This window comes from Hirundo rustica, chromosome 1 (genome assembly GCF_015227805.2).
Source record: "Hirundo rustica isolate bHirRus1 chromosome 1, bHirRus1.pri.v3, whole genome shotgun sequence".
NCBI classification, from domain to species: domain Eukaryota; kingdom Metazoa; phylum Chordata; class Aves; order Passeriformes; family Hirundinidae; genus Hirundo; species Hirundo rustica.
In genome coordinates this window covers 129223769-129248595 of record NC_053450.1, presented here as the reverse complement: position 1 = coordinate 129248595, position 24827 = coordinate 129223769, and the positions used below count along the sequence as shown (strand labels likewise).

The 24827-nt window shown below is 38.7% G+C and overlaps 1 protein-coding gene and 1 long non-coding RNA gene across 2 annotated transcripts; one reads left to right on the top strand and one right to left on the bottom strand.

Annotated features, from left to right (window-relative positions):
* Positions 1-8780: 8780 nt before the first annotated feature.
* On the bottom strand, positions 8781-12973 carry NDUFA4 (NDUFA4 mitochondrial complex associated). The gene is made up of 4 exons (XM_040071856.2): positions 12556-12973; positions 11844-11932; positions 11460-11520; positions 8781-9000 (listed from the first exon to the last, which is right to left on the bottom strand). The coding sequence occupies exons 1-4, from the start codon at positions 12598-12600 to the stop codon at positions 8944-8946; spliced, it is 252 nt and encodes an 83-aa protein (XP_039927790.1). The 5' UTR covers positions 12601-12973; the 3' UTR covers positions 8781-8943.
* Positions 12974-14836: 1863 nt separating this feature from the next.
* LOC120757024 (uncharacterized) lies at positions 14837-19195 on the top strand. Its single transcript, XR_005702332.2, has 4 exons — positions 14837-14888; positions 15264-15298; positions 15686-15894; positions 18879-19195. It is a non-coding gene; the product is annotated as an uncharacterized LOC120757024 (long non-coding RNA).
* Positions 19196-24827: the final 5632 nt, after the last annotated feature.

The window sequence follows — 24827 nt, the reverse complement described above, 5'->3', positions numbered from 1 at the left end:
TGCATTAATTAGTCCTAAGAAAATGAATATAGTCAAGATTGCTTAAAAATTGCAAGGTTTATTTGGCTTAGGAAACAGAGATAAAATGCAAAATAGTATGCATTCTACAGAATTAAAGTCACTGAGTCAAAAAATTGTGTGATAACTAAACTTGCTAATGTTAAATGTATTTGTGTGCACGTACAAAATAGTAAATATATGAAGTAGCTTTCTGACACCTTGGATTTGTAAAGCAGATTTTATGAACAAACCTCTTCCTATCATGGTTTAACCCCAGCAAGCAACCAAAAGTCCCACACATTTCTTTCATTTTCCCTCGGTGGGATGGGGGAGACAATTAAAAGAGTAAAAACAAAAAACTCATGCGTTGAGGTACAGACAACTTAATAGGCAGACCAGAAGTCACAGTGAAGGAATTCATTCACTGCTTCCGTATGCAGGTATGTGTTCAACTATGCTGCAAGGTGTGCACCATCACACCTAACCATGACTTGGGAAGATAAACATTATCACTCCAAACATCCCACTCTTTCTGCTTCTTCCCAAGCTTTACATGCTGAGTATGATGCCGTATGGTGTTGAATACCCCTCTGGTCAGCTCAGATCAGCTGTCTCAGCTCTGTCCCCTCCCAATTCCTTGTGCACCCCCAGGTTGCTGGTGGCATGAGGAGCAGGAAAGGCCTTGACTGAGCAAGCCCTGCGCAGCCCCAGCTAAAACATCCCTTTTATCAACGTTGTTTCCAGCACAGATCCAACAGCTTCATACTACCTACTGTGAAGAAAACAGACTGTATCCCCACCAAACCGTACTGAAAATCCAGTCCTAAAGAGCTGATCTCATGGTAAGAAATAAAAATATTCATTTGACTACAGCGACATGAAAATATCATCATGGACATTCCTTCCTTCCTCATGGAACCTAAAATAGTCAACAGGCTCTTAATAAAAAGCCTGCTGTAGCTGATGGGGAGCTCTCTTTTAATTTCAATGGGTACCTTGTACAATAATACAAAATCTGGTTTGAGGTAGGTAACACCATACGTGTCCCTTCTGGATCTACAAAGACGTCTACTTGGTATTAACAGTCTTTCAGTAGAGAACAGAACAATACAGAATACAAATATTTCTGTGTTCTTTACAGTTGCATTTTTAGGTTGAATATTTACTATATTCTTTCTGTATATGGAACTAAATTTATTTGGTTTTATGCTACCAAATAATATACTCACACAATCTTGAAAGAGGTAACAATATTTTATCTATTTAATGTACAGTGATATTGTTCTGCCCAGGATATGAGATCTCTTCTTTTTCAGAGAGATCAGGCTTCCATCAGATCATCCATTTGTTGGTAAAAATTTTGATGTCAAGTGAGGTTTCTATTGCAAATTCTAAAAAGTTTTACTTGGATCACTTAACTTTTCTGCTTACGCGGAAATCTGTGGCACAGCTGTAATGAGATGTTGATGGGGAAAGGTGCTATTTCTTTTTAACGCAAAGGTAGCCAGTGATTCCAGCACGTCAGGAAATAGCACAGCCTCACAGAAGGAAAGCTCCTGACAAGAGGAAGATATATGAGTGAAGCAGATTTCTCAGGCTAGTAAGCAGAAACCCTGGCTATCTAGCTGAGGAGAGGATGAGAGAATAAAGACTGAAGAGAAGAAAAATGGAGACCTTAAGCAACATACCTATACACATTTATATACTGCTGTCACTGAGCTTTTCTCATTTTCAATAAATGCAACATACAAACAAAAAAATCCATCCAATTTTCTATGTCAGAATTCATGTACAAAAACATTTCCCTGTGACAATAATTTGTAATGGAGAAATTCATTATACTTCCACTGCACATTTTACATCCTCTGCTTTCCTATGCCTGAGTGAGTAGGCTGCTTTTTTCTGTCTCTCCATTCTCCTTGCTTTGGATGTAACGAATCTCTCTTTCTGGGGTCTCCAAAAGCTCATTTTTCTTTCACATAAAAATGCTCTGTAATGACTGAGAAACAGTAAAACACATCCAAATAGAATTTCAGATACACTACTGGACTGTTTATTTTGCATTTGATATGCACACAGGTAGATAATGGAATATTAAGCTTCATTCAGAAGAGCTCCACTGTTCCCGCAGCAGACTGTTTAAGCTCCATGAGCCAGTAAATGCAGCTACATGACTCATTTGACTGCTGGGGCAAGCACCTACGCTTCAGGATTAGGAGGTTTACTGCTATGTACAATATAAATAATGTCTACTACCACTGTGTACTGCGCTCTGAGGTGGAAATAGTTATTTGGCAAAGTGCTCTAAATTTGAGGATCTCATTTTAACTTTGCCCATGGTTCTCTTTGCCCATATTCTCCTGATATGGGAAACAGGAAAGGTTTGAGTCACCTTTTTTATCCTCACTCTGTAAACACTGCTTGGCAGTCTAGATCACTTTTAACTACTCAGCTGTTGTAATCTGGGCCATTAGTCAACTCCTGACCTTATTCCCCTCTGCCAGGGATTGACAAAAAGAAACAATCGCCGGGAACCTGGATAAAAAGCAGGTCAGGTAGTTGTTCTTCCCAATCCATCCATCCATCTGTGGAAAAGAGTACTTTCATATTTAGGTGTTGAATTTGTCTCTCCTTATTTTGGGGAGAGTCACACCCAACTGCCTCCTTTGCTACACTTCATTACTGAAAAAGTGATAGGGTACCTGCTCCAATGCTTTGACTAACAATCTGCTGAAAAATAGCTTTCTGATGATGCAGGTTTTAATTTTCATACATAAAAATGAAATTAGATTTAAGATGAAAGATCTTCTGAAACCTTTTTCCATTTGAAAGCATAAGACAAATTTTGTTCAGAAACAATAATATAGACATAAAACACTACGAGCTTAAACTAATATAAATGGTTACCTAGAATTAAGTCATTAACAGAAAGTATAAATTAAAATACATACACTTCAGACACAGTTCACATTTATTTTACATGGTTGGAATGTTTTAAAAACTGTACTTCTATGAGGCAATGCAGAAAGAAAGAATGCTATTTTTAAAATTACTCGTAAATTTGTTTTTATTTTTATTTCACACTATGGCATGAACACAAACTTGCCATTAGTAACCTAAATTCAGAAGACAGTGCACCAGACCTTTTTCTGCAGTTATTCTGCTACTGCTTCTTCATTTTGCACAGTAATTTAAACCCATTAGAATATCATGCTTTTGTCTTTACTCTCAGCCTAATTCTCACTGCATCCTAATAGGCCAAACAGTCACGGCAGGCGTAATAAACAACTTCTGCATTGCCAAATATATACAGAAATTGAGGACACAACTAAGAAAGCTCCTGCACTAAGTCCAAGAACTTACTGTAATTGATGTAAAACCTGATGCAGCTCCATCTGTCTATTCCATCACATGTCTGTTGCTCTTTTTTTTTTTCCCTTGGAATACTTTCTGAACTTACTTAGGCTTTTATAAAGGGGTAGGAGAGAGATGACAGTCACATGAAAAATAAAAGCTTCAATGATCCCTGGTCATTTTAAGCACATTATCTTTATTACTGGGCTGAAATTTCCTCCCGTAAGCTTCCAAAAAACCTCTGAAGTTAAATTTGTTTGACACAACATGAAGATAAGAACATCTGAAGCAAATTATCCCCTTAACACTCTAACAAAATCCTAGAGACTATCATAAAGTATAACTAGAGCAGAAAGTTTGAAACTGGGATGAAATTCCAGTTTCTTCATGTTAATAATGAGTTCTGCTATCTTCCTGCTCTCAGTGTAGGGGGGACAAAAAAAAAAAATCTATCAGTACTGAGGAAATCTTATTAGATTCAACCCTATTTTTAAACAGCTGGGATCAAAATCTTCATTCAGACACACTGGTGCCACTCCATTAAATTCCAGCAGTGGCACCACTGGTAGAAAAAGAATGGCACTCAGATTTTTCACCATTAAGTAATCTGTTTTCATTACCTTCTCAGCAGTTTGTTTCATTTGCCTGCAGTAGAGAAACTAAAATTAGAAAACATTTCATGTTCATAGTTAGTTTGCTTCCAATGTGAAAAAAACAAGTCTATAAATTTGTCTATTGGATTATGGCTTGTGCAGTTCTCTTGTGAAGTTGTCTTTACATTATAGTGATGAACTGTAAATGGTGTAGTGCATTATTTTGTCCAAAGTAATTCAAATTAATGACCCTAGAAATATTATTTTAGGTGGCTGTTATAAAGCATTGACAATACCCATGAATATTACCAGCAGAATTTCTTTTCTTCTTTGTAATGCATGCATTGCCATGTGTTAATAAACTATTTTCTGATCATCCTCAGAACTTGGAACTCTTGCAGGAGTTCCACTTGCCAGTCTTGTGTCAATTCTAGTAGCAAATGAATGTCAGGTAAATGCTGATAGCAAACCATCAAAAGTTTGAATAAATTTTTCTTGCCTTTAATACTCACATTAACTAAAGCATCACTGATTCTGACTGAAAATAGAAAAAAAAAATTGAGATGTGGTGATCTCCTAGGTTTTCATCTTGTAACTGTGAGAATTATGCTAGCTTGGAAAAAATTACTTTATTTATTCATTTAAATAAAACTTTCAAAAAGGAGAAAAACAACAAAAAATTAAATTATTTTTCTGATTCAGATTAACATTACTCTGGATGCTAAAAATGGATTTGCTTCTCAGGAATGGAAGGGATGTGTTTCTTCTTGTATTGTACTGGCTCATGTCGTCCTTAGTAAGAAAGTGTTAAGCCTTACCAGTCACAGATAGTAGCACTTTGAAATTATTGAAAAACAAAACAAAACAAAAACAAACAAACAAAAAAACATACAAATAAACCACAAACAAACAAACAAATACCCAGCAAATTTCTTCCAAACCACACAGCACCAGAATTAGCACACATTTGGGAAATATGCCACCACAGAAGTGTCCAGAGACAGAGACAGTCTTAAGAAGCTTAAAGATCAGAGGAGGTGTCTTAGGTTATGTAACCAAAAAATGTGTATTCTATTTCATCTGCTGAAAGCTGTTGCAGAGATGTTTTTTCCTTATCTCTTGTAACTCCAGGGGGGAGGGGGGCGGATGTCTTCTGATAATGGCCCAGCCATAAAATCCAGGTGGGGCAGTGTTTCTTATCCCTTTCACCACCCCTCCATCCTCCAGGGGGACATCTTCTGATAATGGGCCATTAGGGCCCACCAATGACATGACACATTCCATCATCCCATTGTGAGATGCTCCACCCAGTGGGGGAGGAGCCAGCTGTTCCCAGCTAGATAAAATCTGGGACTGAAGGACACAAGGGATCCGTTTTTTCCACTGGATACCTGGAGGAACACTGGACCCATCTCACCACCACTGGACTTTCTACAGGACCATCTCTACTCCACAGAACCACATCTGTTACTCCAGGAAGATGTATTTGGACTGCTTCCAAAACCCTGACCAACAAGGTGTCAGGTTGTATCCCTGTTTTTTTTTCAGGCCGTACCCCAGGTTTTTTTCAGGATTTTTGTTTGCTTGCTTGCTTGTTTTTTTGTACTACTACATTTGCATTTTCTTTTTTTTAATATTCCTAGTAAAGAACTATTACTCCTATTCCCATATCTTTGCCTGAAAGCCCCTAATTGCAAAATTATAATAATTTGGGGGGAAGGGGGTTTACATTCTCCATTCCAAGGGAAGCTCTAGCCTTTTCCCTGACAGGCAACTGTCTTTCAAAATCAAGACAGGAGGATATTAAATGACTTGAGCTTCACAGCAACTTTTCATGACTAAATACTGACATCAAGACCACTTCTAAGGAAAAGTGAATGGATCACAATAGCATGAAGTCAATCAATCTCTGGATTTCAAAAGAAAGGACTGAAGAGTATGTTTTCTATTAAGTAATATTAAAAAAAACCTACTGTGGCAATGATGCTAGTGAACACCTGTTCTCTGTAGTTGTCACATACCAGTTGTGCTTCACTTTGTCCTGAAGAAATGGTTCTGCAGCTCATCCACTTGCCCTCACAGTAAGGCTGGCCAGTCAGTAGAAACAATAACTTTGTCTGCACTTGCACATCTCTCATTTTTTTTCAATTACCTTATTCAAAATACATTTCTAAAATTCCATAATAACTTCTCAATCTTTCTTCCTGACAAAATACTACAAGTGAATCAGCATTAAATATGCATTTCTTTATTTTAAAAGTGATTCAATAGTCATGCATCAAACTAACTTTAAATGTAAAGCAGAGGTTGAAAAGAGATCTGTAACATATTCCTCAGATATTTGCCTATAAATCCCACCAAAAAATTAAATTATTCTTTCATTATCAGGCCCACCCTTTTAATTTCTTAGAGGCAGCTAGATATTTTATACCCACAATGAACTTCCCTTACTGCAGGCAAATAAAAAATTTTTCAACATGCTGTATGAAATATGTGTTCATGTGCCAGAACTACAGAAACCCATAAATCTTTCTATTTGAGATGGGCAGAATTAATTTCAGATTTAATCACTCTGCTGCATAATCAGGACCACTGATAAAGAGGCAGAAAATAGCTCTGTGAACAGAAAACTGATGCACCCACAATGCTGTAGCATGCACCATGCTTTAATGCAAAAATAAGAAATGAATCTTCTGTATGTGGCTCATAAAAAGGACATGAAGACCAGGTCCATACTGACCATTCCAAAAAAATGTGCCACAAACAGAAATTGGGTGGCTGTATCCGAGTTGAAACTTAAGACAGCAGAGTATCAGCATCTTTAACACAACATCTGCTCAAACAAAATGATAACCCATGGCATTAATGAAGGATTGCCCTTTTTCTACTAATGACGGGATTTCATTGTTTCACAAATGTTAACAGCCAAAGGTAAATATAAGATGGAATCCTAAGAATCCAAACTGCAGTCACCTCTTCATGCTGTCTTCAGGGAACACGATCTTTGGCTTCATGAAGAAAGAGGTAGGTGATGGTTTTAAAGAAGCAGTTCTAAAGATCCTTGAATATTTTAATACAGATAAAATATTGGCAAACTGCAAAGCTGGCTCTCTTTCAACAGTACCCTACAAAAGTGCAAAGAGAGAGAGAGAGAGAGAGAGAGAGAACGAAAAAGGGAAAGAAAGAAAGAGAGTGGGAAAGAAAGAAAAAGAAAGAATTTTTATATTTATTACTTTTAAGTTTGGCAAATAATGAACTATTGTCCACTACAATTAACATAAGACAGAAGTATATCCCTAAAAGAAAAAGGGCAAAGACAAGTAACATTGAATTAATTGCCTTTTGTTTTCTAGTCTATCTGTATTTAAAAACTTACATAGCTTAAGCACTTGTGAAATATATTTGAAATATGCATTGAATTGCCTTTATTAAGAAAGACATGAGCTTATGCTTTCATCACCTGTGCACAAAAGGAATAACCTTGTCTCACCTAAGAATTGGGTTTACTTCTTGGATATTGGTCTTTCTTATTGCCCAGAAAATCTGTATTTGAAGAGATAAAATCCAAACAAAATGCCAGCTATCAAGTTATAAAACTATTTCCTGTTTTTACACAACATACTTTTAAAACTGAAGAAAAGTATTGCAACAGAACATTCTATTTGGATCCAGAGGAACCGTTCCCCAAGGACACCTACAGGCTTTGCCCATCACTGTAATCATGTCTTTCAGAACACACATTTTCTTATTCAGACTTAGTGAGAGCCTTTCAAGCAAATGAAAACTGTGGGTGAATCCACTGGCTTAGTACATACTAAAAGGAAAATCTGAACTGCTGCCAAATAAACTACATTTTACCTACAAGGTCTTTCCATATAAAATATGAAGTCTTTGCAAATATCTGTTATTTTGCAATTACCACAGAATAGTCTTTCTTCTCCAAGTTCTTGCTGCTTGATTTGACTTTATTACTTGTAAGAGTTGCTATAGCTATCTGCATTCTTGGAGTCAACTTTAAGCAGAGATAAGAACAGCTGTACTCTGTCATAGTCCAGAATTAATATCCCTTATCCAAGGAAGTGCCAGATGTTCACAGTAAACTACAAAGAATCGACCATTAAGTTACGGACTTGCAAAGATATTTTCTTTTAGTCTTCCCATAGCAAGACTCAGCCAAGTATGTAAGTGTAAGATTTTGCCCTTTCTAAAAGTATTCTTGTTCTTACATGAATAGCAAATTACTTTCCCAAACCTGGGACCCTCTTCTGTTATATGCTTCCCTTCCTTAAAACTGTGATCCACAGGAAATCTTGAGAATGTTTGTGGAATTTTACTTTTTAAATATTGAAAGTTGCCTTTGTTTATTAAAAAAATCTGTTTAACTTGAAGCAAAAAAAGAAAAGAAACAAAACCTTTTGGAGAGCACAGTCTGTTTTTTTTCCCTCCCTCCAGCAACATATGGCAACATCTGCTCCCTCCCTGATGGATAATGCCTTGTTGGCATTGACTTTTCCGCAACTAAAACTTCTTAAAGTGACAAGTAGATAAATCCAGGTGCAATTAAAAAAAAAAAGAAAAAAAAAAGAAAAAAAAAAGAATATATATATATATATATATACACGCACAAAGGCTTTCAAGTTCTTCAAGTCTGGTATAACTGCATGAACATGAAGTTATTTTTCTGAGACCAACACACTGAGCATAAAGCTCGTGACAACAACTTTGCTTTCTTGTCAAGGAAACATGAATTTGCTTTTTTCTTATCGACAAACCATACAGCAGAAACTATTAATAGGAGGATATTGTCATTTTGCAAAATGAAAGAGCGAACACTTCAAGTTTTAAACTTTTATTAAGCCTCATCAAAACAGTTTCAAACACATGATCGAGTGCTGTGTGAGGTAAATTTGATTATTTCCTGGATGACTAAGCATGACACTTGTGCGGACGGCTGCCGGAAGACCTTTCTGTGGAGCTTATGGACATGACTGTGTTTTCAGAAGTCAGGACGGTCCTTTTTGAGTCTACTGTAGTCCATATTAACCGAGTACAACTAGGAAAGAGAAGGGAAAAAATATTAATTAAGAAGCTTGACTACACGCTTTCCCTGCTATTAACTAAAAATATGCATCATTGAACTCACGTCAGGAAACTGAAATCCTATCTTGAGTCTGTGAACTAGGCACTAATAAATAAATAAAAATTTTGAAAAAAAGTAACTTTTTAAATTTTAATTCTACACCCAGTGCTAGAGGCTCTGCATTTAAAATGAGGCAATGCTCATGTCTTCCACTAGAGAAAACCCACAGCGTCTCTTCTTAACCCCCAGAATTAGAAGTCCATTTGAAGGAACTTTTTACAGTATTGCCGAGTTTATCCATTTTGCTCAAAATGTATGGTTCCTGTATAGTGAAGGCAAAAGCCAGCTTGCCAAGTGGCACAAAGCACAGCGTCTGTAAACAGACAGTGGCACAAAGGAGCATTTAGAGCAGGGCTACAAAAGCCAAGTTTGGTTTCAGTAGCTGCATCTAGAACTGCAAAGGATGACAAGGAGGAATTAAAGTCAGAACAGATCGTCTCACATGCTCAGTTTACACTATTATAATTGGATCCTGTTACAAGCAATCCATAACAACCCAAAAAAGTGACTGAGGACAATGAGTTTACAGACTAACTGCATATCTTGGCATCCCAGCCTGACTTGGTATCAAGCATACGATAGTACAGTTTTCTTAAAAAAACAAAAGGATGAAAAACGTAAATATTTCATTATTTTTAGTTACACCCAATTTTTAATTTTTTTAAACTTTCTTAAAGAAAGCACAACAGCCTACAACACATACAAATTACAACTTTCTGTGGAACTCCTACAGTAATGCTCAGGTTGTCAAGCCTTTTCTTTGGAAAAAGACTGAAGAAATTAATATGACACAGAGAAGTTTACAATTGAAAAAAATCTGATCAAATACTAAGACTTGTATAACAAGAACTTTTTACTAAAGAGTCATCCTCAAATTAGAGTATATGTCCTTTTCATTTCCCACAGGGCAGATTTGGAAAAAAAATGTCCCTGATGATACTCACACCCAAATATGGCAAACCCTGAGGCTGTGTTTGCATGTCAAGGCAGAAGGGGAATGCTACACAAGTCATACAATCTTTAAAAGAATTTGTGCTGTGCATTATGCAGGATTTGCTGAGTCTAGATGTGCACAAACCAGCAACATTCCAGAAATTAAAACAAAGAATGAAATGTTCTTCTTGGACTTTTACGGGAACCACAACCTGTTTTATTTTGGAAGTGTGGGGTTTTTCTACTTATTTCAATGACTAGAATAGTAGTATATAGTACCAAACAAGACTAGCTTTGAAAACACAGTAGGTTTGCTTTTTTGTGGCTTGAGAATAATCTTAAAATATTCTTAACAGCAATCTACGAACATAGCACTTCTGTAAAGCATGATTAAAACATGATTCATGTCCAGAGAAGGGCAATGAAGCTGGTGAAGGGTACAGAAAGTAAGTCATATGAGGAGTGTCTGAGGCAGCTGTTGCTGTTCAGCCTGGAGAACAAGAAGCTCAGGGGAGGCTGTTACTCTCTACAACTCCCTGAAAAGAGGGTGTAGCCAAGTAGGGGTTGGCCTCTTCTCCCAGGCAACCAGTAACAGAACGAGAGGGCACAAACTCAAGCTGCATCAGGGGATATTCAGGTTGGACATCAGGAAGAATTTCTTCACTGGAAGGACTGTCATACATTGAAACAGATTGCCCCAGGTGTGGGCGGAGTCACCATCTCTGGAAGTGAGGAAGAAAAGACTGGACATGGCACCTAGTGCTGGGGTGTAGTTCACAAAATGGTGTTCAGTCAAAAGTTGAACTCAATAACCTTGGAGGTCTTTTCCAACACAAATGATTCTAGGATTCCCATAAACTACCAAATGTTTTAGACATCTTTGCACACCTCCTCCCTCATTAGTTCAATGAAATTAATTGAATATCAGCTACAGAACATTTCTATTGCATCCAGCTACTTACAATGTTGTTTTGTCTTCAAAGAATCAACTGCAGACCTGAACTCATGGTTACGCTGAACACTGACATTTTCCTGCAGTGCTTCTCATGAGAAAAGGCCAACAGCTTAGAGGTTAAAAAAACTGTAGTTTGGATCTTTTCAGGTTTTGTCCTTTTCCCTGTAGTTCATTTCTCAGCATTATGAGCCAGTAAATTCTTCTTCCCACTTATAGTTCCTCTTTTCTTTACAGTGCAATAACTACAACTGCTTTCATACAGGCTCCTTTCACCCCATTATCAACCATAATTAGGAGAGTTTTAAACCTCAAACTCAGCCATCTCTGCTCAGAGTTCTAGAGACGAACAAATGCTGCACAAAAGGAATACATCACTCATCCAACTACTTTCCCATATAATCAAACATCCTAAAGCAGGAGGCTACACCTCTAATATGATGCTTCTTAAAAATCTGTATTTCTCTGTATTAAAATTACATTTTACCTTGTACTGGTCACTGGGAGACATTTTGTTCCAAGGTTCTGGGTTATTTTTCTTGTCCCAGCTATTGACAGAAATGCAAGATGTGAAAAAATGTTAACACAATCTTCAAAATTAAAAAAAAGAATCATATACATATTGTGGTTATTAGGTCATGGAGTCATCCACCCATGCAAGTTTCCACAGAAAAAAGCACCAACCTTTGTCAGCAGACTCCAAATATCACGGTAAACAAAGAGATCTCCAAATCAAGGAAAGCTCCATGCACTTAATGCCAGGTGATACTGGATCAAGACATTAAGGCCTCCAGGCCTTAATAAAAACCAAGGCAGTGGAATGTAACATATGCAGCAAGATGACCAGCACTGGGGATTACTGAATACGTACCTGACATCAGGGTTGAACATCGCCAAACGCATGAGATAGAGGCTTGCACCAACACCTCCAGCTCCAATGATCACAAACAGAGGGATCAGCTGGAATAACACGAAATAATTAAATATCATCCTACGACATAGCAAAATTGTATTGATACATAGCGCCTCTGACTGCAGCCATGGCAAGCCAAAGAACAATCTTACAGACTTTGAGCGACAAAGGCATGGCCCTCTAAATCTCTGGCATAAATTCCCCGTTTGAGGGACATCCCTAGCGTCATTGAGGAATCAGCAGCTATGAAGAGATCGGTATGAAAAAATAGCCCTACATCCAGAAAAACCAAAACCAAACCAAAAATTCCGTTACGTCGAGTTTCTGAATCAGACAACCACCCCTTTATTGCCAAAACAACCCCTACCTATACTCAGGTAACAAACCAAAAACATGACAGGGGGAGCGTGGGGGGCAAATTGATGGGCAAGAGAAACGTAAGGGCCACCTCGGGCCTTGCAGTACAAGCAAGGCCAAACAGACCGGAGAAAAAAGGAGACCTGCCCGTGTCTGCTCGACCAGCTCCGGGCGGTCCAGGGGCCCGGCACGCACAGGAATGCCAAGAGACGGGGGGGCGAGAGAATGCTACCGGCACGGCCGGGGGCACCGAGCGGCGGCAGAGAAGGACGGGAGCAGGGCCAGGGCCGGGTACTCGGGCTCAGGTACTCACGGCCGGATGCTTCTTCGCGTGGGTTAAGACAACGCGTAGCACCATGGCGGTGGTGCCGGGTAGCGGCGGTCCGGCGGCGGCGGGTGCGTGCGAAGATCACACTCTGCAGGCTCCGCAGCGCTGCCTCCCCCTTCAACCACCGAGCCCCAATGTCACCGAGGCCCCCGCCGCGGCAGGTGCCGCCTGCGCCGCCCGGATGTAGCAGCTCCGGCGTTCGCCTGCTCGGCCTCCGCCGACCCGCGCCGGCCGCCGCGCCGCCGCGCCGCCCCGCGCCCGCCCCGCCGCGCTCCCCGGCCTGCGCGGCCCCCGCCTTAGCGCGGCCCCGTCCCGCCGGCAGCGCGGGCGGCGCGGGCGGCAGCAGGCACCGGCGCGGGCACCCCGGGGCAGCCGGGCAGCGCCGCCCCACCCCGCCCGCTGCTGGCGGGCAGCGCCTGCGCCCGGGCTGCCCGCGGCGGGCAGGGCCCGGGAGCCGCGGCCGCCCGGCCCGGAGGGCCACCCGACCTTCTCACGGAACGGGCCAGGTTGGAAGGGACCTCAGTGGGTCATTGGTCCAACCTCCCTTCTCAGGCAGGGTCATCCTAGAGCACATGGCACAGGATCGCATCTCCACGGTTCTGGAATATTTGTCGTGAGAGAGACTCCACTATCTCTCTGGACAATCTGTTCCAGTGTGCGGTTAATTGCACAGTAAGGTTTTTCCTCGTATTCAGGTGGAACTTCCTGTGCATCATTTTCTGCCCATTGCTTTACATCCCATTGCTTGGTATTACCAAGGGGAGCCTGGCTCCATCCTCTTGGCATCCCTTACAGAAATCAAGAAAGTTCCCTTTGAATCTTTCCCTTTGTTGGGCTGAACAAGCCCAGGTCTCCCAACCTTTCCTCTTAAGAGAGATAATCCCCTAATTGTCCTCGTTAATCCTCCACAGGACCCGTTCCAGGAGCTAACTGTCTTGTACTGGGGAACCCAGAACTGGACCCAGCATTCCAGGTGCAGCCCTCACCAGGGCTGAATAGAGGGGCAGGATCATCTTCCTCAACCTGCTGGCAATGCTCTTCCTAATGCACCCCAGGATATCGCTGGTCTCCCTGACCACATGGGCACGGTGCTGGCTCATGGGCAGCTTGTTGTCCACCAGGACTTTCTTGGCACTGCCCTCACACCGCCCAAGAGCTGCTGCCACAGAGACCTTGCCGAGAGGTGCCTGCCTGCTCCCTGTGGCATCGGGAGTGCTGGGAAGGTGCGCTGGGTACGTGCACACCGTGTCTGCCTCTCAGCTGGCAGGCCTGAGCAGTCACCAAGCTGAGGTAAAACTCGAAGGAGTGGTTTAAAAGTGAGGCAAGAGAGTTTTAGGGTGCTGAAAATGAAAGTCAGGAATGAAAAAGGGAATGAAATTCATCAACAAACAAACAACTTTTTCTGCTACGGTCAGGTTGGCAGGAGGTGGGTGCTTACAGGCCATTGAGACAGCCCTTTGATTTTCAAAAGTGAATGATATATATATATATATATATATATATATATATATATATATATATATATATATATATATATATATATATCTCGCATATATATATATAATCGCATATAAGTGATTCTCCCTGTCTACTCCACCTGGAGTACTGCATCCAGCTCTGGGGTCCCCATTACAAGAGAAACATGGACCTGCTGGAGCAAGCCCAGAGGAGACCACAAAAGTGATCAGAGGGATGGAGGAAAGGCTGAGAGTTGGGGTTGTTCAGCCTGGAAAAGAGAAGAGTTATGGGGTGACTCATTTGCTGCTTTCCAGTATGTGAAGGGAATCTACAAGAAAGCAGGAGGGGGACTTTTTTACAGGGACTTGTAGGGATAGGACCTGGGGGAATGGCTCTAAACTTACAGAGGGTATGAAGAAATTCTTTACTTAGAGGGTGGTGAAGCACTGGAACAGGTTGTCCAGAGAAGCTGTAGATGCCCCATCCCTACAAGTGCTCAAGGCCAGGTTGGATGGGGCTTTGAGCTACCTGGTCTAGTGGAAGGTACCCGTGCCCATGGCAGGGGGTTGGCTGGATCTAAATGACCTTTGAGGTCCCTTCCAACCTGATCCATTCTATGATTCTATTATATTTTGGCCAGCATTGCTTTAAATATTTAAATATGGCTTGAATTTAATTATTTTTTCTTGTTATATAATTTTAAATGAGCAACATGGCTATTTATTGTATAGTACTGTGTCCAAGTGCTATTTGTGTCATATTTTTTTTCTCCACTATTGTGTATCTTACACAGAATTGGGAACCTAATTGGGAACCTTTGTATCACCAGCCACTGTGAGATGTGATTTCTTTCACAAAAGGTAAATTTGTCTCTAGGAATTAAAAAATTCATTATTAGGTAAAGGGAGAATCATCATGCTACTGACCTAAGACAGAAATAGTCCTTTTCATAGGTTAGAAGCAAAAGAACTTTGCATGAATGCTCTTAGTTTCTGTGGCTGTATAACAAAGTAAAATTCTGAAGTAAAAGATAACAAAGTGGCAGAGAATAAATTTATTGAAGCAAATTGATGTCTTCTATTTCACTCCGTAGTTCCACAGATTGGCGTCTGCTTATTTTCAATCATTGTCTCTGTTACAATACATGAAAAAAAAAAATCATATTCCTTGCATATCATATAATATATATACCGTATCATATCAGTAATTCAAAAATCTTTTTTTTTTTTTTTTAGATTGCCAGAGCCAGTTTAACCTGGATAACAGCTAAGTTCAGTAACTTGTACAGATGCATTTGACAAGTCATTGGGTGGCACAAGAAAAAAATAGTTATAACAATGTTTTCTTTGGAGCAATGCAATCCTATTGCTTTTGTCCTTCATTTTTTCCAGAGTTGCTAAGCAGACAAAAAACATAGTTAGTGTGCTCCAGGAGTCTGTTACCCGTTTCAGTATTCATTATGTCATGAAGACAGTACTTTTCCATTTTTTTTTAATGGAAAGAACAATTTGCCTATGTTAAAACTATGAAAAATAATACTATTGCTGCTATTCTTCTATACAAGAGAAATACATGAAACCTCTAAGAGTAACTTGGACGGTTAGAGTGCCCACCTTCTAGTAGAGTAGTTGACCTTTTCACTATTCTTGGATTGCAGGAGATACCAGTTGCTTAAGCAGCTGCAGGAAAAACAGAGAGGCACCAAAGGGTACATGGATAGCCAGCCTCCATGTGGGGCTGCTCAGCAAAACTCTGCTCAGACTGAAACAGTCTGCTTCCTTATGCACAGCCAACATACAGCTAAGTGAAAAAATTTGGAGACCACAAATATCCTGTTTCTACACTACTAAGGGAAGATCATCAGAGGTACATTATTTCTACTAGGTTATGTCTTGGGCACATATTTTTAGGAAAGACATCATGATTTTTTATGCTTCTCAGTATATTTTTTTTCACAGTGATGTATAGATTTTGCTGACATCTTATGCTTTTATGAAATTAAAGAGGGGTAGTACCTGATCAATTTGCAAAATTTGTTATGCCTTTCATGGGCTTTCATAAATTTTTTTCATTGTGTGTGTCAGCTTTTATTGCCTGGACCTGTATGCCTCAGCTGCTTTGTTGTTCATATACATGTCTTATTTATGATACTTGGAATTTTGTGCATGGGAATGAATTTTGCACACATAAAAATAATTAAAGATTGAAAACAATCAGATATCAGATTTTTTCATTCTAATTTTGAAAACTGTGAGTTAATATTTTTAAATTTCACACAATGCAGCATTGCTAAAAATGCAAGCCCTCACTTGTGTCACTCAGCAAAATTCTGAGTGTAAACTCAAGACACCTTATGGCATCTTGATGATGGATCCATGGTTCTGAGGAACACCTACGTAGCTGCTAAGTTTGAGTGCTTGTACTATGCTATAATTATATAAATTGTATGGGTAATGCTGTCAATATATTGGCCATACATGAAGACTTAACAATTTTCTGTAGCTTTTCAACCCATTCCCAGAAAGACAGTGAACACAGGATAAAAGTAAATAATTTTGCCACTCTCTTTTCTGTCACTTAGCTACTCAAGCTGAAAGTAAATATATTTATTCCCTCTCAAGGTTTGGTGCCTTTGTGTTCACACCTAACAATTAAATTTATGATCCTTTAGTTAGACAAGTCACTTCCTTTAATCAGAGTAAAGTTATTTTTGTGCAGGTTTCTGCTTTTTAAATAAGTGATTACATAAATCCTTCAGGTATTTAGGAAACACTTTGTGATGAACCAGTCTGTTAAGAACTGGGAGCTAGACTTTAGTAGTGCTCAGCACTGCTGAAAAGTCAAGTCCTCAGGTTATTCTGGTGCTTTCTCATTTGTAATTTTTTTTTCCTCTTGTCTTTTGTTCTCCTGTACAGCCTCACCTCATGGTTTCTGTCTCTCACTGTCCCTCTTTGATTTTTACTGTACCTTGTTCCTGTCCTTAGGCTCATTTGAGCTTTTGATTTCAGAAACTTTTCTTCTATTCCAGTTGCTTTGTTTTAGTTTTTGGTGGCCTTCACATTTCAAAAGTCTTTACTCCTCAAACCTTATCTGTCAATATGAATTGATTCATAGAAATTGTCAGATTTCTAATCTGTTAGACATCAAGCATGGCATGCTTTTTTTTTTTTTTTTTTTTTTTTTTTTTTTTTTTTTTATTTTTATTTTTATTTTTTATTTAAAGCAACTGATTTTAGCCACAGATGTAATCAGGTCTGATCTCCCGAAGAAGTCATAATAAAATCAGGTTATTTGAAGAATCGCACTCTTAATGTTTGATAAAGTTAGTTCATTTAAAAAAAAAAGCAGCAGACAACATTATAGTCAATTTGAAGTTACATATTTTACTTGGAAGAAATCAGGAAGGAAAGATTAATAGATTTGGGGATGTTCCAATTGGTCACTGATCAAGAAACTAACTTCATTGTGAATTGTCCTATAGCATCAGGACATTTCTCTGTTAATCAGAAAACTGAGGATTTTCTGTAGGTCTCACTAGACTTGGTAAACAGCCAAGGACTTTTAAAAACAGTTCTTAGCAGAGAAAAGGAATTACAGGAGAGCAAAATTGATGCAGTGTCCTTCACAGAGCAGCGGCTCCGTCCACCCCGAGCTAGCGCGACGCTGCGTCAGACGGGGGACACTCCTAAGGGGACTTTCCCCTTGGCACGGGAGAGACCTCGCCAAAGACGGGGAAGGAGTCTGACTCAGCTGGAGCGCAAAGTCCAAGACCTTTATTGAGTCCCAGCTGGAACATCCGTACCTCAGGGGAACAACTCCAGCAGAGCGCCCAGGACAATGAGTTCTGGGATTAAACACAGGGGAGGGGCTAAGGGAGGGGACAAACCAACACCCAGTGAGGGACAAGGTGGGAGTGGAACGGGGTTGGAGGGACATTCAAATAAACCAATGAGAACATAAAGGGAGGAACCTCCTCGGCTCCTGCCCTATCACTCGATGGCCTTACCTGAACTCTCCAGAAGCCAGGAGGAACAATTGAATGACAGACAGGGCCCGCAGGAGGGGACTGGGAGCAGTGTGGGAGGATTGACAGGGAAGAGAGGTAGGGACAAACCTCAGAACACAACATTTCTCAGGAGAATAGGGGCTGAAGAACAAACCATTATAATGAAAATAAATAACATAAAATACAATACAAAAATAAATAACACAGAGCACAGTCCAACACAAAATATATTAAAAAACCTCAAAAAATATGTAAAAATATAAAATGAAGCTTACATGCAACAAATACACAGGGATTTTTTTTGTCATTTTATTTTATTTTACTTTGCTCTTTTTAACTAGATGCTGCTTCAACTATTCAGCACCAACTTACTGGAGACAAATTAAAGGTGTTTCTGTTTCTAATCCCTGTAATTGTCTCAATTTGAGCTTTCATCTTAATACAGGAAGTTAAAGTATGCTTTTTAGTTTCTGCTATGGAGTAAGGAGATGCATGCTTGAATAATAGTTCAGGACCATTCTGTGTCATTTCTTTTACATATGTGAAGAAATAGATAGGTCTTATGAATCCTCTGTTCTGATGTTCAAAATTTAATGTAGCCTTTGGTTAATCTTTTGTTTGCACATAGTTCTGGCAATATGTACTCACATCTCAGCTGATGATTTTATTTTATTTTTTTAAATGCTGGCAATCTATACTGTGAAAAGTGCATATTATATGGCTCTATGCAAGATATTTACTATATGTATTATGTTGTATTGATTGTTAATGTTGTATTAATATTTTGATAGTAGAGTAAATGAAGTTTTGTAGTTAAAATGTAATTTTTATGTACCAACCACAGGAAAACGTAAATCTTTCAGAGAAAAAAGAATTTACTACTTCCTTATCAGAAGAGACCAACTTCTCCTGCCTTGCTCGGCCCTGTTGACGCCATGGAGATTAAAGGAAGAAAGTGATACTAACCAGAGACAATTCTTTGTTTGAATAGAATTTATGCATCATGTATAAAATGTATGAATATTCAACAGGCTATTGCTTTTAAGAGATAATCCTTTGTTAACAAGCGTCCCTTCTTCGGAGCTTTTTTGCTCGGGGAGGCACCCAGACGTCTGTAACTTTGTTTTTTATTGTCTCGTATTGTCCTAACTCTAATTGTTCAATTTTGTACTCTAATTCTATTTTTATAACCATCTTATTTACTATTAAACTTTTAAAATTTTAAAAACAAGTGATTGGCGTTTTTCACATATACCAACTGAGACAAGTCATGGATTTCCAGGTCTGGCCTGACAGTTAGAGTCACAGTAATAAAAACTGTCATATTTCATCAGCTATTGACTAATGATTTATAAAAATGTGATCAGGGTTTGCTCTTTGATTAAAACTGTTCGCCTTTGCCAGAAAATAATAGTTTGGTCTTGACAGCTCTTTCGGGGACATATTGCTGCTTAGGAGAAACTGCAGCTGCTACAGGAGGGACTCAAGCAGACAATCTGGGAACAGAGTGAACTGCTTACAGGCAGCTTCTGAAATGAAGAAATACACACACACATATAAAAAGACTGTGCAAGGAATGATACATGAGATCTCATGTTCACTATACATTCCAAATATTAAAGAGAACTAAATAGTAATAACAAAGAGACAAGCAAACACGTGCACATTTACAAAGTATAGTCTTATGGCTGAGGCACTATCTGCAAAAGCCGTGCTAACAAAGGATTACACAGTTAGAAAAGTATAAATAGTTTTTGTATTCTAATTTATTTTTCTGTATTTTTTAATGCCATGGAGAAAGCCGGTATTTTAATGGAACCACAATTTGTAGAAACAATAAGGCTTCCAAACCTAACAGTTTCAATAAGCCAAAACTTCTTCTCATTTATGACAGTGATAGAGCCTTTAGAGAACAGAATGAGACATAATTCTGATCAAGCTATTTTCCACAAACCTAGGCTGGAGAAAAATCTCATCTGTCTTCCACTAACAAGAGCTGTATGTTTTTGTTTTCTTTACGGAAAGGGTAACAAGGGATTCTTGGCGATTTATGAACAGGACAGATACTGCTATTTTGGAAGTAAGGATGTTACTGTACATTATTTGCCTCTCTTTTCTGCTGTAGTGTTTAGAAGAAGGTTAGTATTTGTGAAGTAGAAAGGATTACTAAACAGAAATTGCAAAAGCCATTTCTTTTAGGTAGTTGAGAAATCCAGTATGTTTTATGCATTGCAGAAAGAGGAGATACATTGTTCCACCTGCTGATACCAGATGACAGAGTTATTATTGATTATTTTAGGAGTCTTTGGATCATGTTGCAGATCCTGGCACTGTTGGGTAACGCAGAGCCATCTGAAAAGGATGGGTGTGGAGTGTGTTTAGCACGCATTTCAGTGAATGACAATGCACTGGGGCTAATACATTCCACAGAAGTTTAGAAATGCAAAAGTTATGAGTTTAGTTTAAGTAAGTCTTGCTTCTGAAATCAGTAGAAAGATATGGGTGGTTCCCAGAGGCAATCTAAGATAGAGCTAGAATAAATCACTCTTTCAGGATGTCATATTTGGCCTTTGCCACAATCACTGGCGATAAAAGCTGATGCACAGGGATAGACTGCAGTTGCATTTGAGAAGGTATTTCTGGGTAAATCTCATGCTTACATTACCCTTCAGAGCAAAACCAAGATATCTGCAGTATCCTGATATGAACCTGGGGACAATTTGAGTGCTTGTGCAGAACATCTAATTATATCTGATTCTTGCTATTTTCACATGGTTCATGCTGTGCAAAAACATTAGTTCTGGGGTTCCTCCTATGAGGGCTATGACATCAGGCACTGCAAGGGCTGATAAGTTTTGTAAGTGGCCTGATTTTACAGACAGTGGCATATAACTGGGGAAGAGCAATTGGTATGTTAGCAGTGGTTTAAATGTTTTTGTGGCTTTGCCAGATGAAGTATAATTTGGACATAAAATTGGCATGGCAGAGTACTGACAGGTTTCTGTAAAGAAACTCTAAGCCATTGTCCATTTTCAATATCTCAAATTATCACATTTGTTTAAATCATCAGTACTTTATGCAGATAATTTCTAGCATAGTGGAACACAAAATCCAGCTTGTGTCCTTTCTTACTATTATTTCTGGGTAAATAATAAATAAATATGCTGTACTCTCTCTATTTGGGAGAAGGGAGATAGACCATGTTTCAGCCTGGATGCAAATTAAAGTGCATTATCCACACATTTTGAAGAATGACATTTTTTGTCTATACTTTTGTCTAGATTAGTACAAAATGCAATGTTCTGATATTAAGAATACAAAGTATCCCAATATCTCTCCTTAATAAATCACAAAAGCTTTATCAAAAAGTGCATGAAAGTAATTGATCTGGTTATTCTTGAGTTTTACTTACTCTTTTTTGAAACTTCTACTTGGTTAAAAATAGGGTGATGTACCACTTACCGAGAAGTAGTATTCCCATGCTATCCTTTCTTTAAATACAGCTTCATTTCAGTGTAGGGAATTGTATTATTATATTTATGGGAAAAGGATAATAATGTGGTTTGATGTGGGACTGAGCTCATCCTTCTCCTTTGAATAAGGTATACAGCATATCTGTAAGATTCACATTGTGTGATTGCATGAAATATATAACTATAATCAGACTTCTGAGCAGGAATTTATTTTATTTGAACAGCAGACTCCTTACGGAAAGGAAAATTATGTGAAGGGAAAAACTACAGCATACCTTGATATTTCTTCTTATATGTACTGAGACATCAAAATTTTTCTTTGAGAACTGGCAGAACATAAAAGTTAGCATATTTAATTAAAAATAAGTTTGTAGCATACTTTTTTTTTTTTTTTCCCCTGTGAAATGCTGTTTTCTCCTTACGTTACACAAGAAATAAGATTAAAGACAACTGAATGTTTTGTTTGTTTACTTGTTGGTTTCAGAACATACCTGGTCCAAAACAGTTGTCTCCTGTTTTTCACTAATCTATTTATCTGACAAACTTACAAGCTTGTATACTTTCAGATGTTACTCCATTGATGCTGTCTTTGCCCATCTGTTTTTCCACTCTGGGACTTGCCCTAAAGAAACACCTCTTTCAGGCTGCCATCCTATTTACAGAGACATAAGCAGAACAGTAGCACTTATGTGAAAGAGCTGTCTTAACAAACACTTGTAGTACTCCTAAAGTATTCAAGCACCCAATACTCTTGTCTTTTCTCTGTGGAATGCAGAACAGATGCAGATTAAATGAATAAATTTTAAAACTGGTATCTTCTGCATAATTTAAAATGCTGGAGCTCAGAAAAGTAATAGCCTTGTCAAAAATATAGGGATATATTTGCACAACCTCTTCACAGCAGAATCATTACTAATTAAAAAAAAAAAAAAAATCCTGCAAGAGGCCAGTCTGGAGATAAACTTTTTTTTTTTTTTTTTTTAAACTAAAATAAATAAGTCCTTACAAGAACAATCTGTCCAATCAAACTTGAATTCAGTATATTTGTTGTGCAAAACAACCTTTGGTTAAAAGTTGGCCAAAATGAAGTAACTTATGATTTTAAAATCAGAACATTCCAGTGCAATGAGTCTTAAAAGATGTAATCCACATTTCATTTTTAAAGAAACAAATCAGTACAGTAGGAATTTTTTGCTCCCTGTCTCTACCTCTCTGCTCTCCTATTTGATTTGAACAGGGAGGGAGAATGATTTTTAAGGTTGTATTTTTTTAAGATTGATTTGCTGGTATACAGTTTCATGACTGCAGAATCTAGAAGAGAAAGAAGAGTCATTTGAGGAGCAACAGAAAAGACTCTGCACTGTGGATTCCACAAATCATTTTTCTTTAGAGCCACAGAATACAAATAAATAATACTAAGAACATGGAGGTAAGATTTTATTACATGGAACAGTAAAGGATGTAATGAATCACTTAGGCAAAAGTAACACAGTAGTTTTAATTCACAATAAGCTGAAAGTGCTACTTGGAGACAGTTTTATCCATCCTTTGAGCTTGGCTACTCATGTTTCAGCACCAGTTCATGTACCGTTGTGCCAAAGAGATGAACAAAAAGGTTTTATTTGGACCAGTTCCAGGTCAGCGCGAATTGCAAGTGTTAAGGATGTAATTGCAGAAAACATGCAGGAGAAGGGAATGGGAGGGGGTGATGGGGTCATGTTGTCTCACTCCAGGCCCAAGTGGTCTGCCCATGGAGCTGCCAGCAGCTGTGTCACACCTGATCTGACATGGGCTGCTCTCGAGCTGGGCACTCATGGCTGTTTCCCTCTCCCCTTCATGTTCCTGACCTTGTGTCCCTGCCCCTGGCTTGCACTGGATCACTTGGTCTTAGAACCACAGAGCTTCTTGGTAGGGTGGGTTTCTGTTAGATCAGACACCAGCTCAGTATATGGTTTGATAATTGGAAAATTTGGTATAAGTGAATGGGAGGGGGCAATTGGGTTGTGTTGTGAGACAGACTTCATATGAAACTGCACCCTGCCATCATTGGGAATAAGAAGACATCTTCGTGGCTGGACATTCTCATTAAGAAAACAAAACAAACCCAAACAAAACAAACAAACATCAACAACAAACAAACAAACAAACTCAACAACAACAACAAAAACAACAACCCCCTCCCCCCCCAAAAAACCCCAACCCCCTAAACTATTAATCATGCTAGTGATACTAGTGTAATGGAAAAGAACGTATTTTAATTTTTACAGCATTTCTCAAGTCTGAGAAATAATTAAAGCAATCTGTAAATCAATTCCATTTCCTATAATTATCACAGTTACTAAATCTGTATAAGCATAAAAATGATCTTTGCAATAGGATGATATTTAACACACAAATATCTTCATGGAAGAAGGGAGTAGAATCTTATTGCTAGTCTTGTCCAGGTTTGGGAGTCTCTTCAGGATTTCTGCTTTATAAACCATCACCATTACAGTAGATTTCCCCTCCATTCAATACCACTAAAACCTTCAAAACGGCGTACTGCAAAGCTACTTTTAAATAAGAAAAAAAAAAGTCTGTTTTTTATATCAAATGGTCCATCACTCTTAATGTCTGGTTCAAGCAATATGACAGTATGGAGGAACATCTGTGGGTTGTTTTTTTTTTTTTTTCCCAGAAGTTCTGCAGCTGCAGGATTTTGTCACAGTTCTCAAGAAAAACTGAGACCAGCCTGTAAAAATATTATTATAATACTATTTATAATAAAATTGTCACTATTATTATCAGAGTATTATTTCTTAAATATTTTTATGCATTTATATGCTATTATTTCTTTAACATTTACACCTTGAGAGTTTTATTTCACAGTAGCACATAAAACTGAATTACATAGAGACTTCTGAAGGTTCTGCTCTAGCATGGACTGTTCTGGGGGCCCTCCCATCACTTAGGAGGGTAAAATCTCTTTCCCTTTCACCTTCCTAGATCTGTTTTCAGGAACTTGTGTTTCTTGCCAAGCAACTGATGGTCACAGACCATAAGAGTGGCCTTCACTGTAATCTATTTTCTCCCCAGCCACAGAATGACATCAGATCTATCAGTTCTTGCTGCGTTTTCCAGGCAAGGTGCCAGCAACTTTGCCATATGCCGCCAGCAGGGAACCTTAACAGAGACGTGTTAAAAAAAAGTGATTGCTTTTCCTTTTTAAAAGACAAAGGAAACTGTATATATGTCTAGATGAACGGGAGCTCTAGCATAAGTGAATTTCTTTCCTTTTGCAATAAATTGGATCTTAAATCAGCTCAAATTCTTAAAATGCA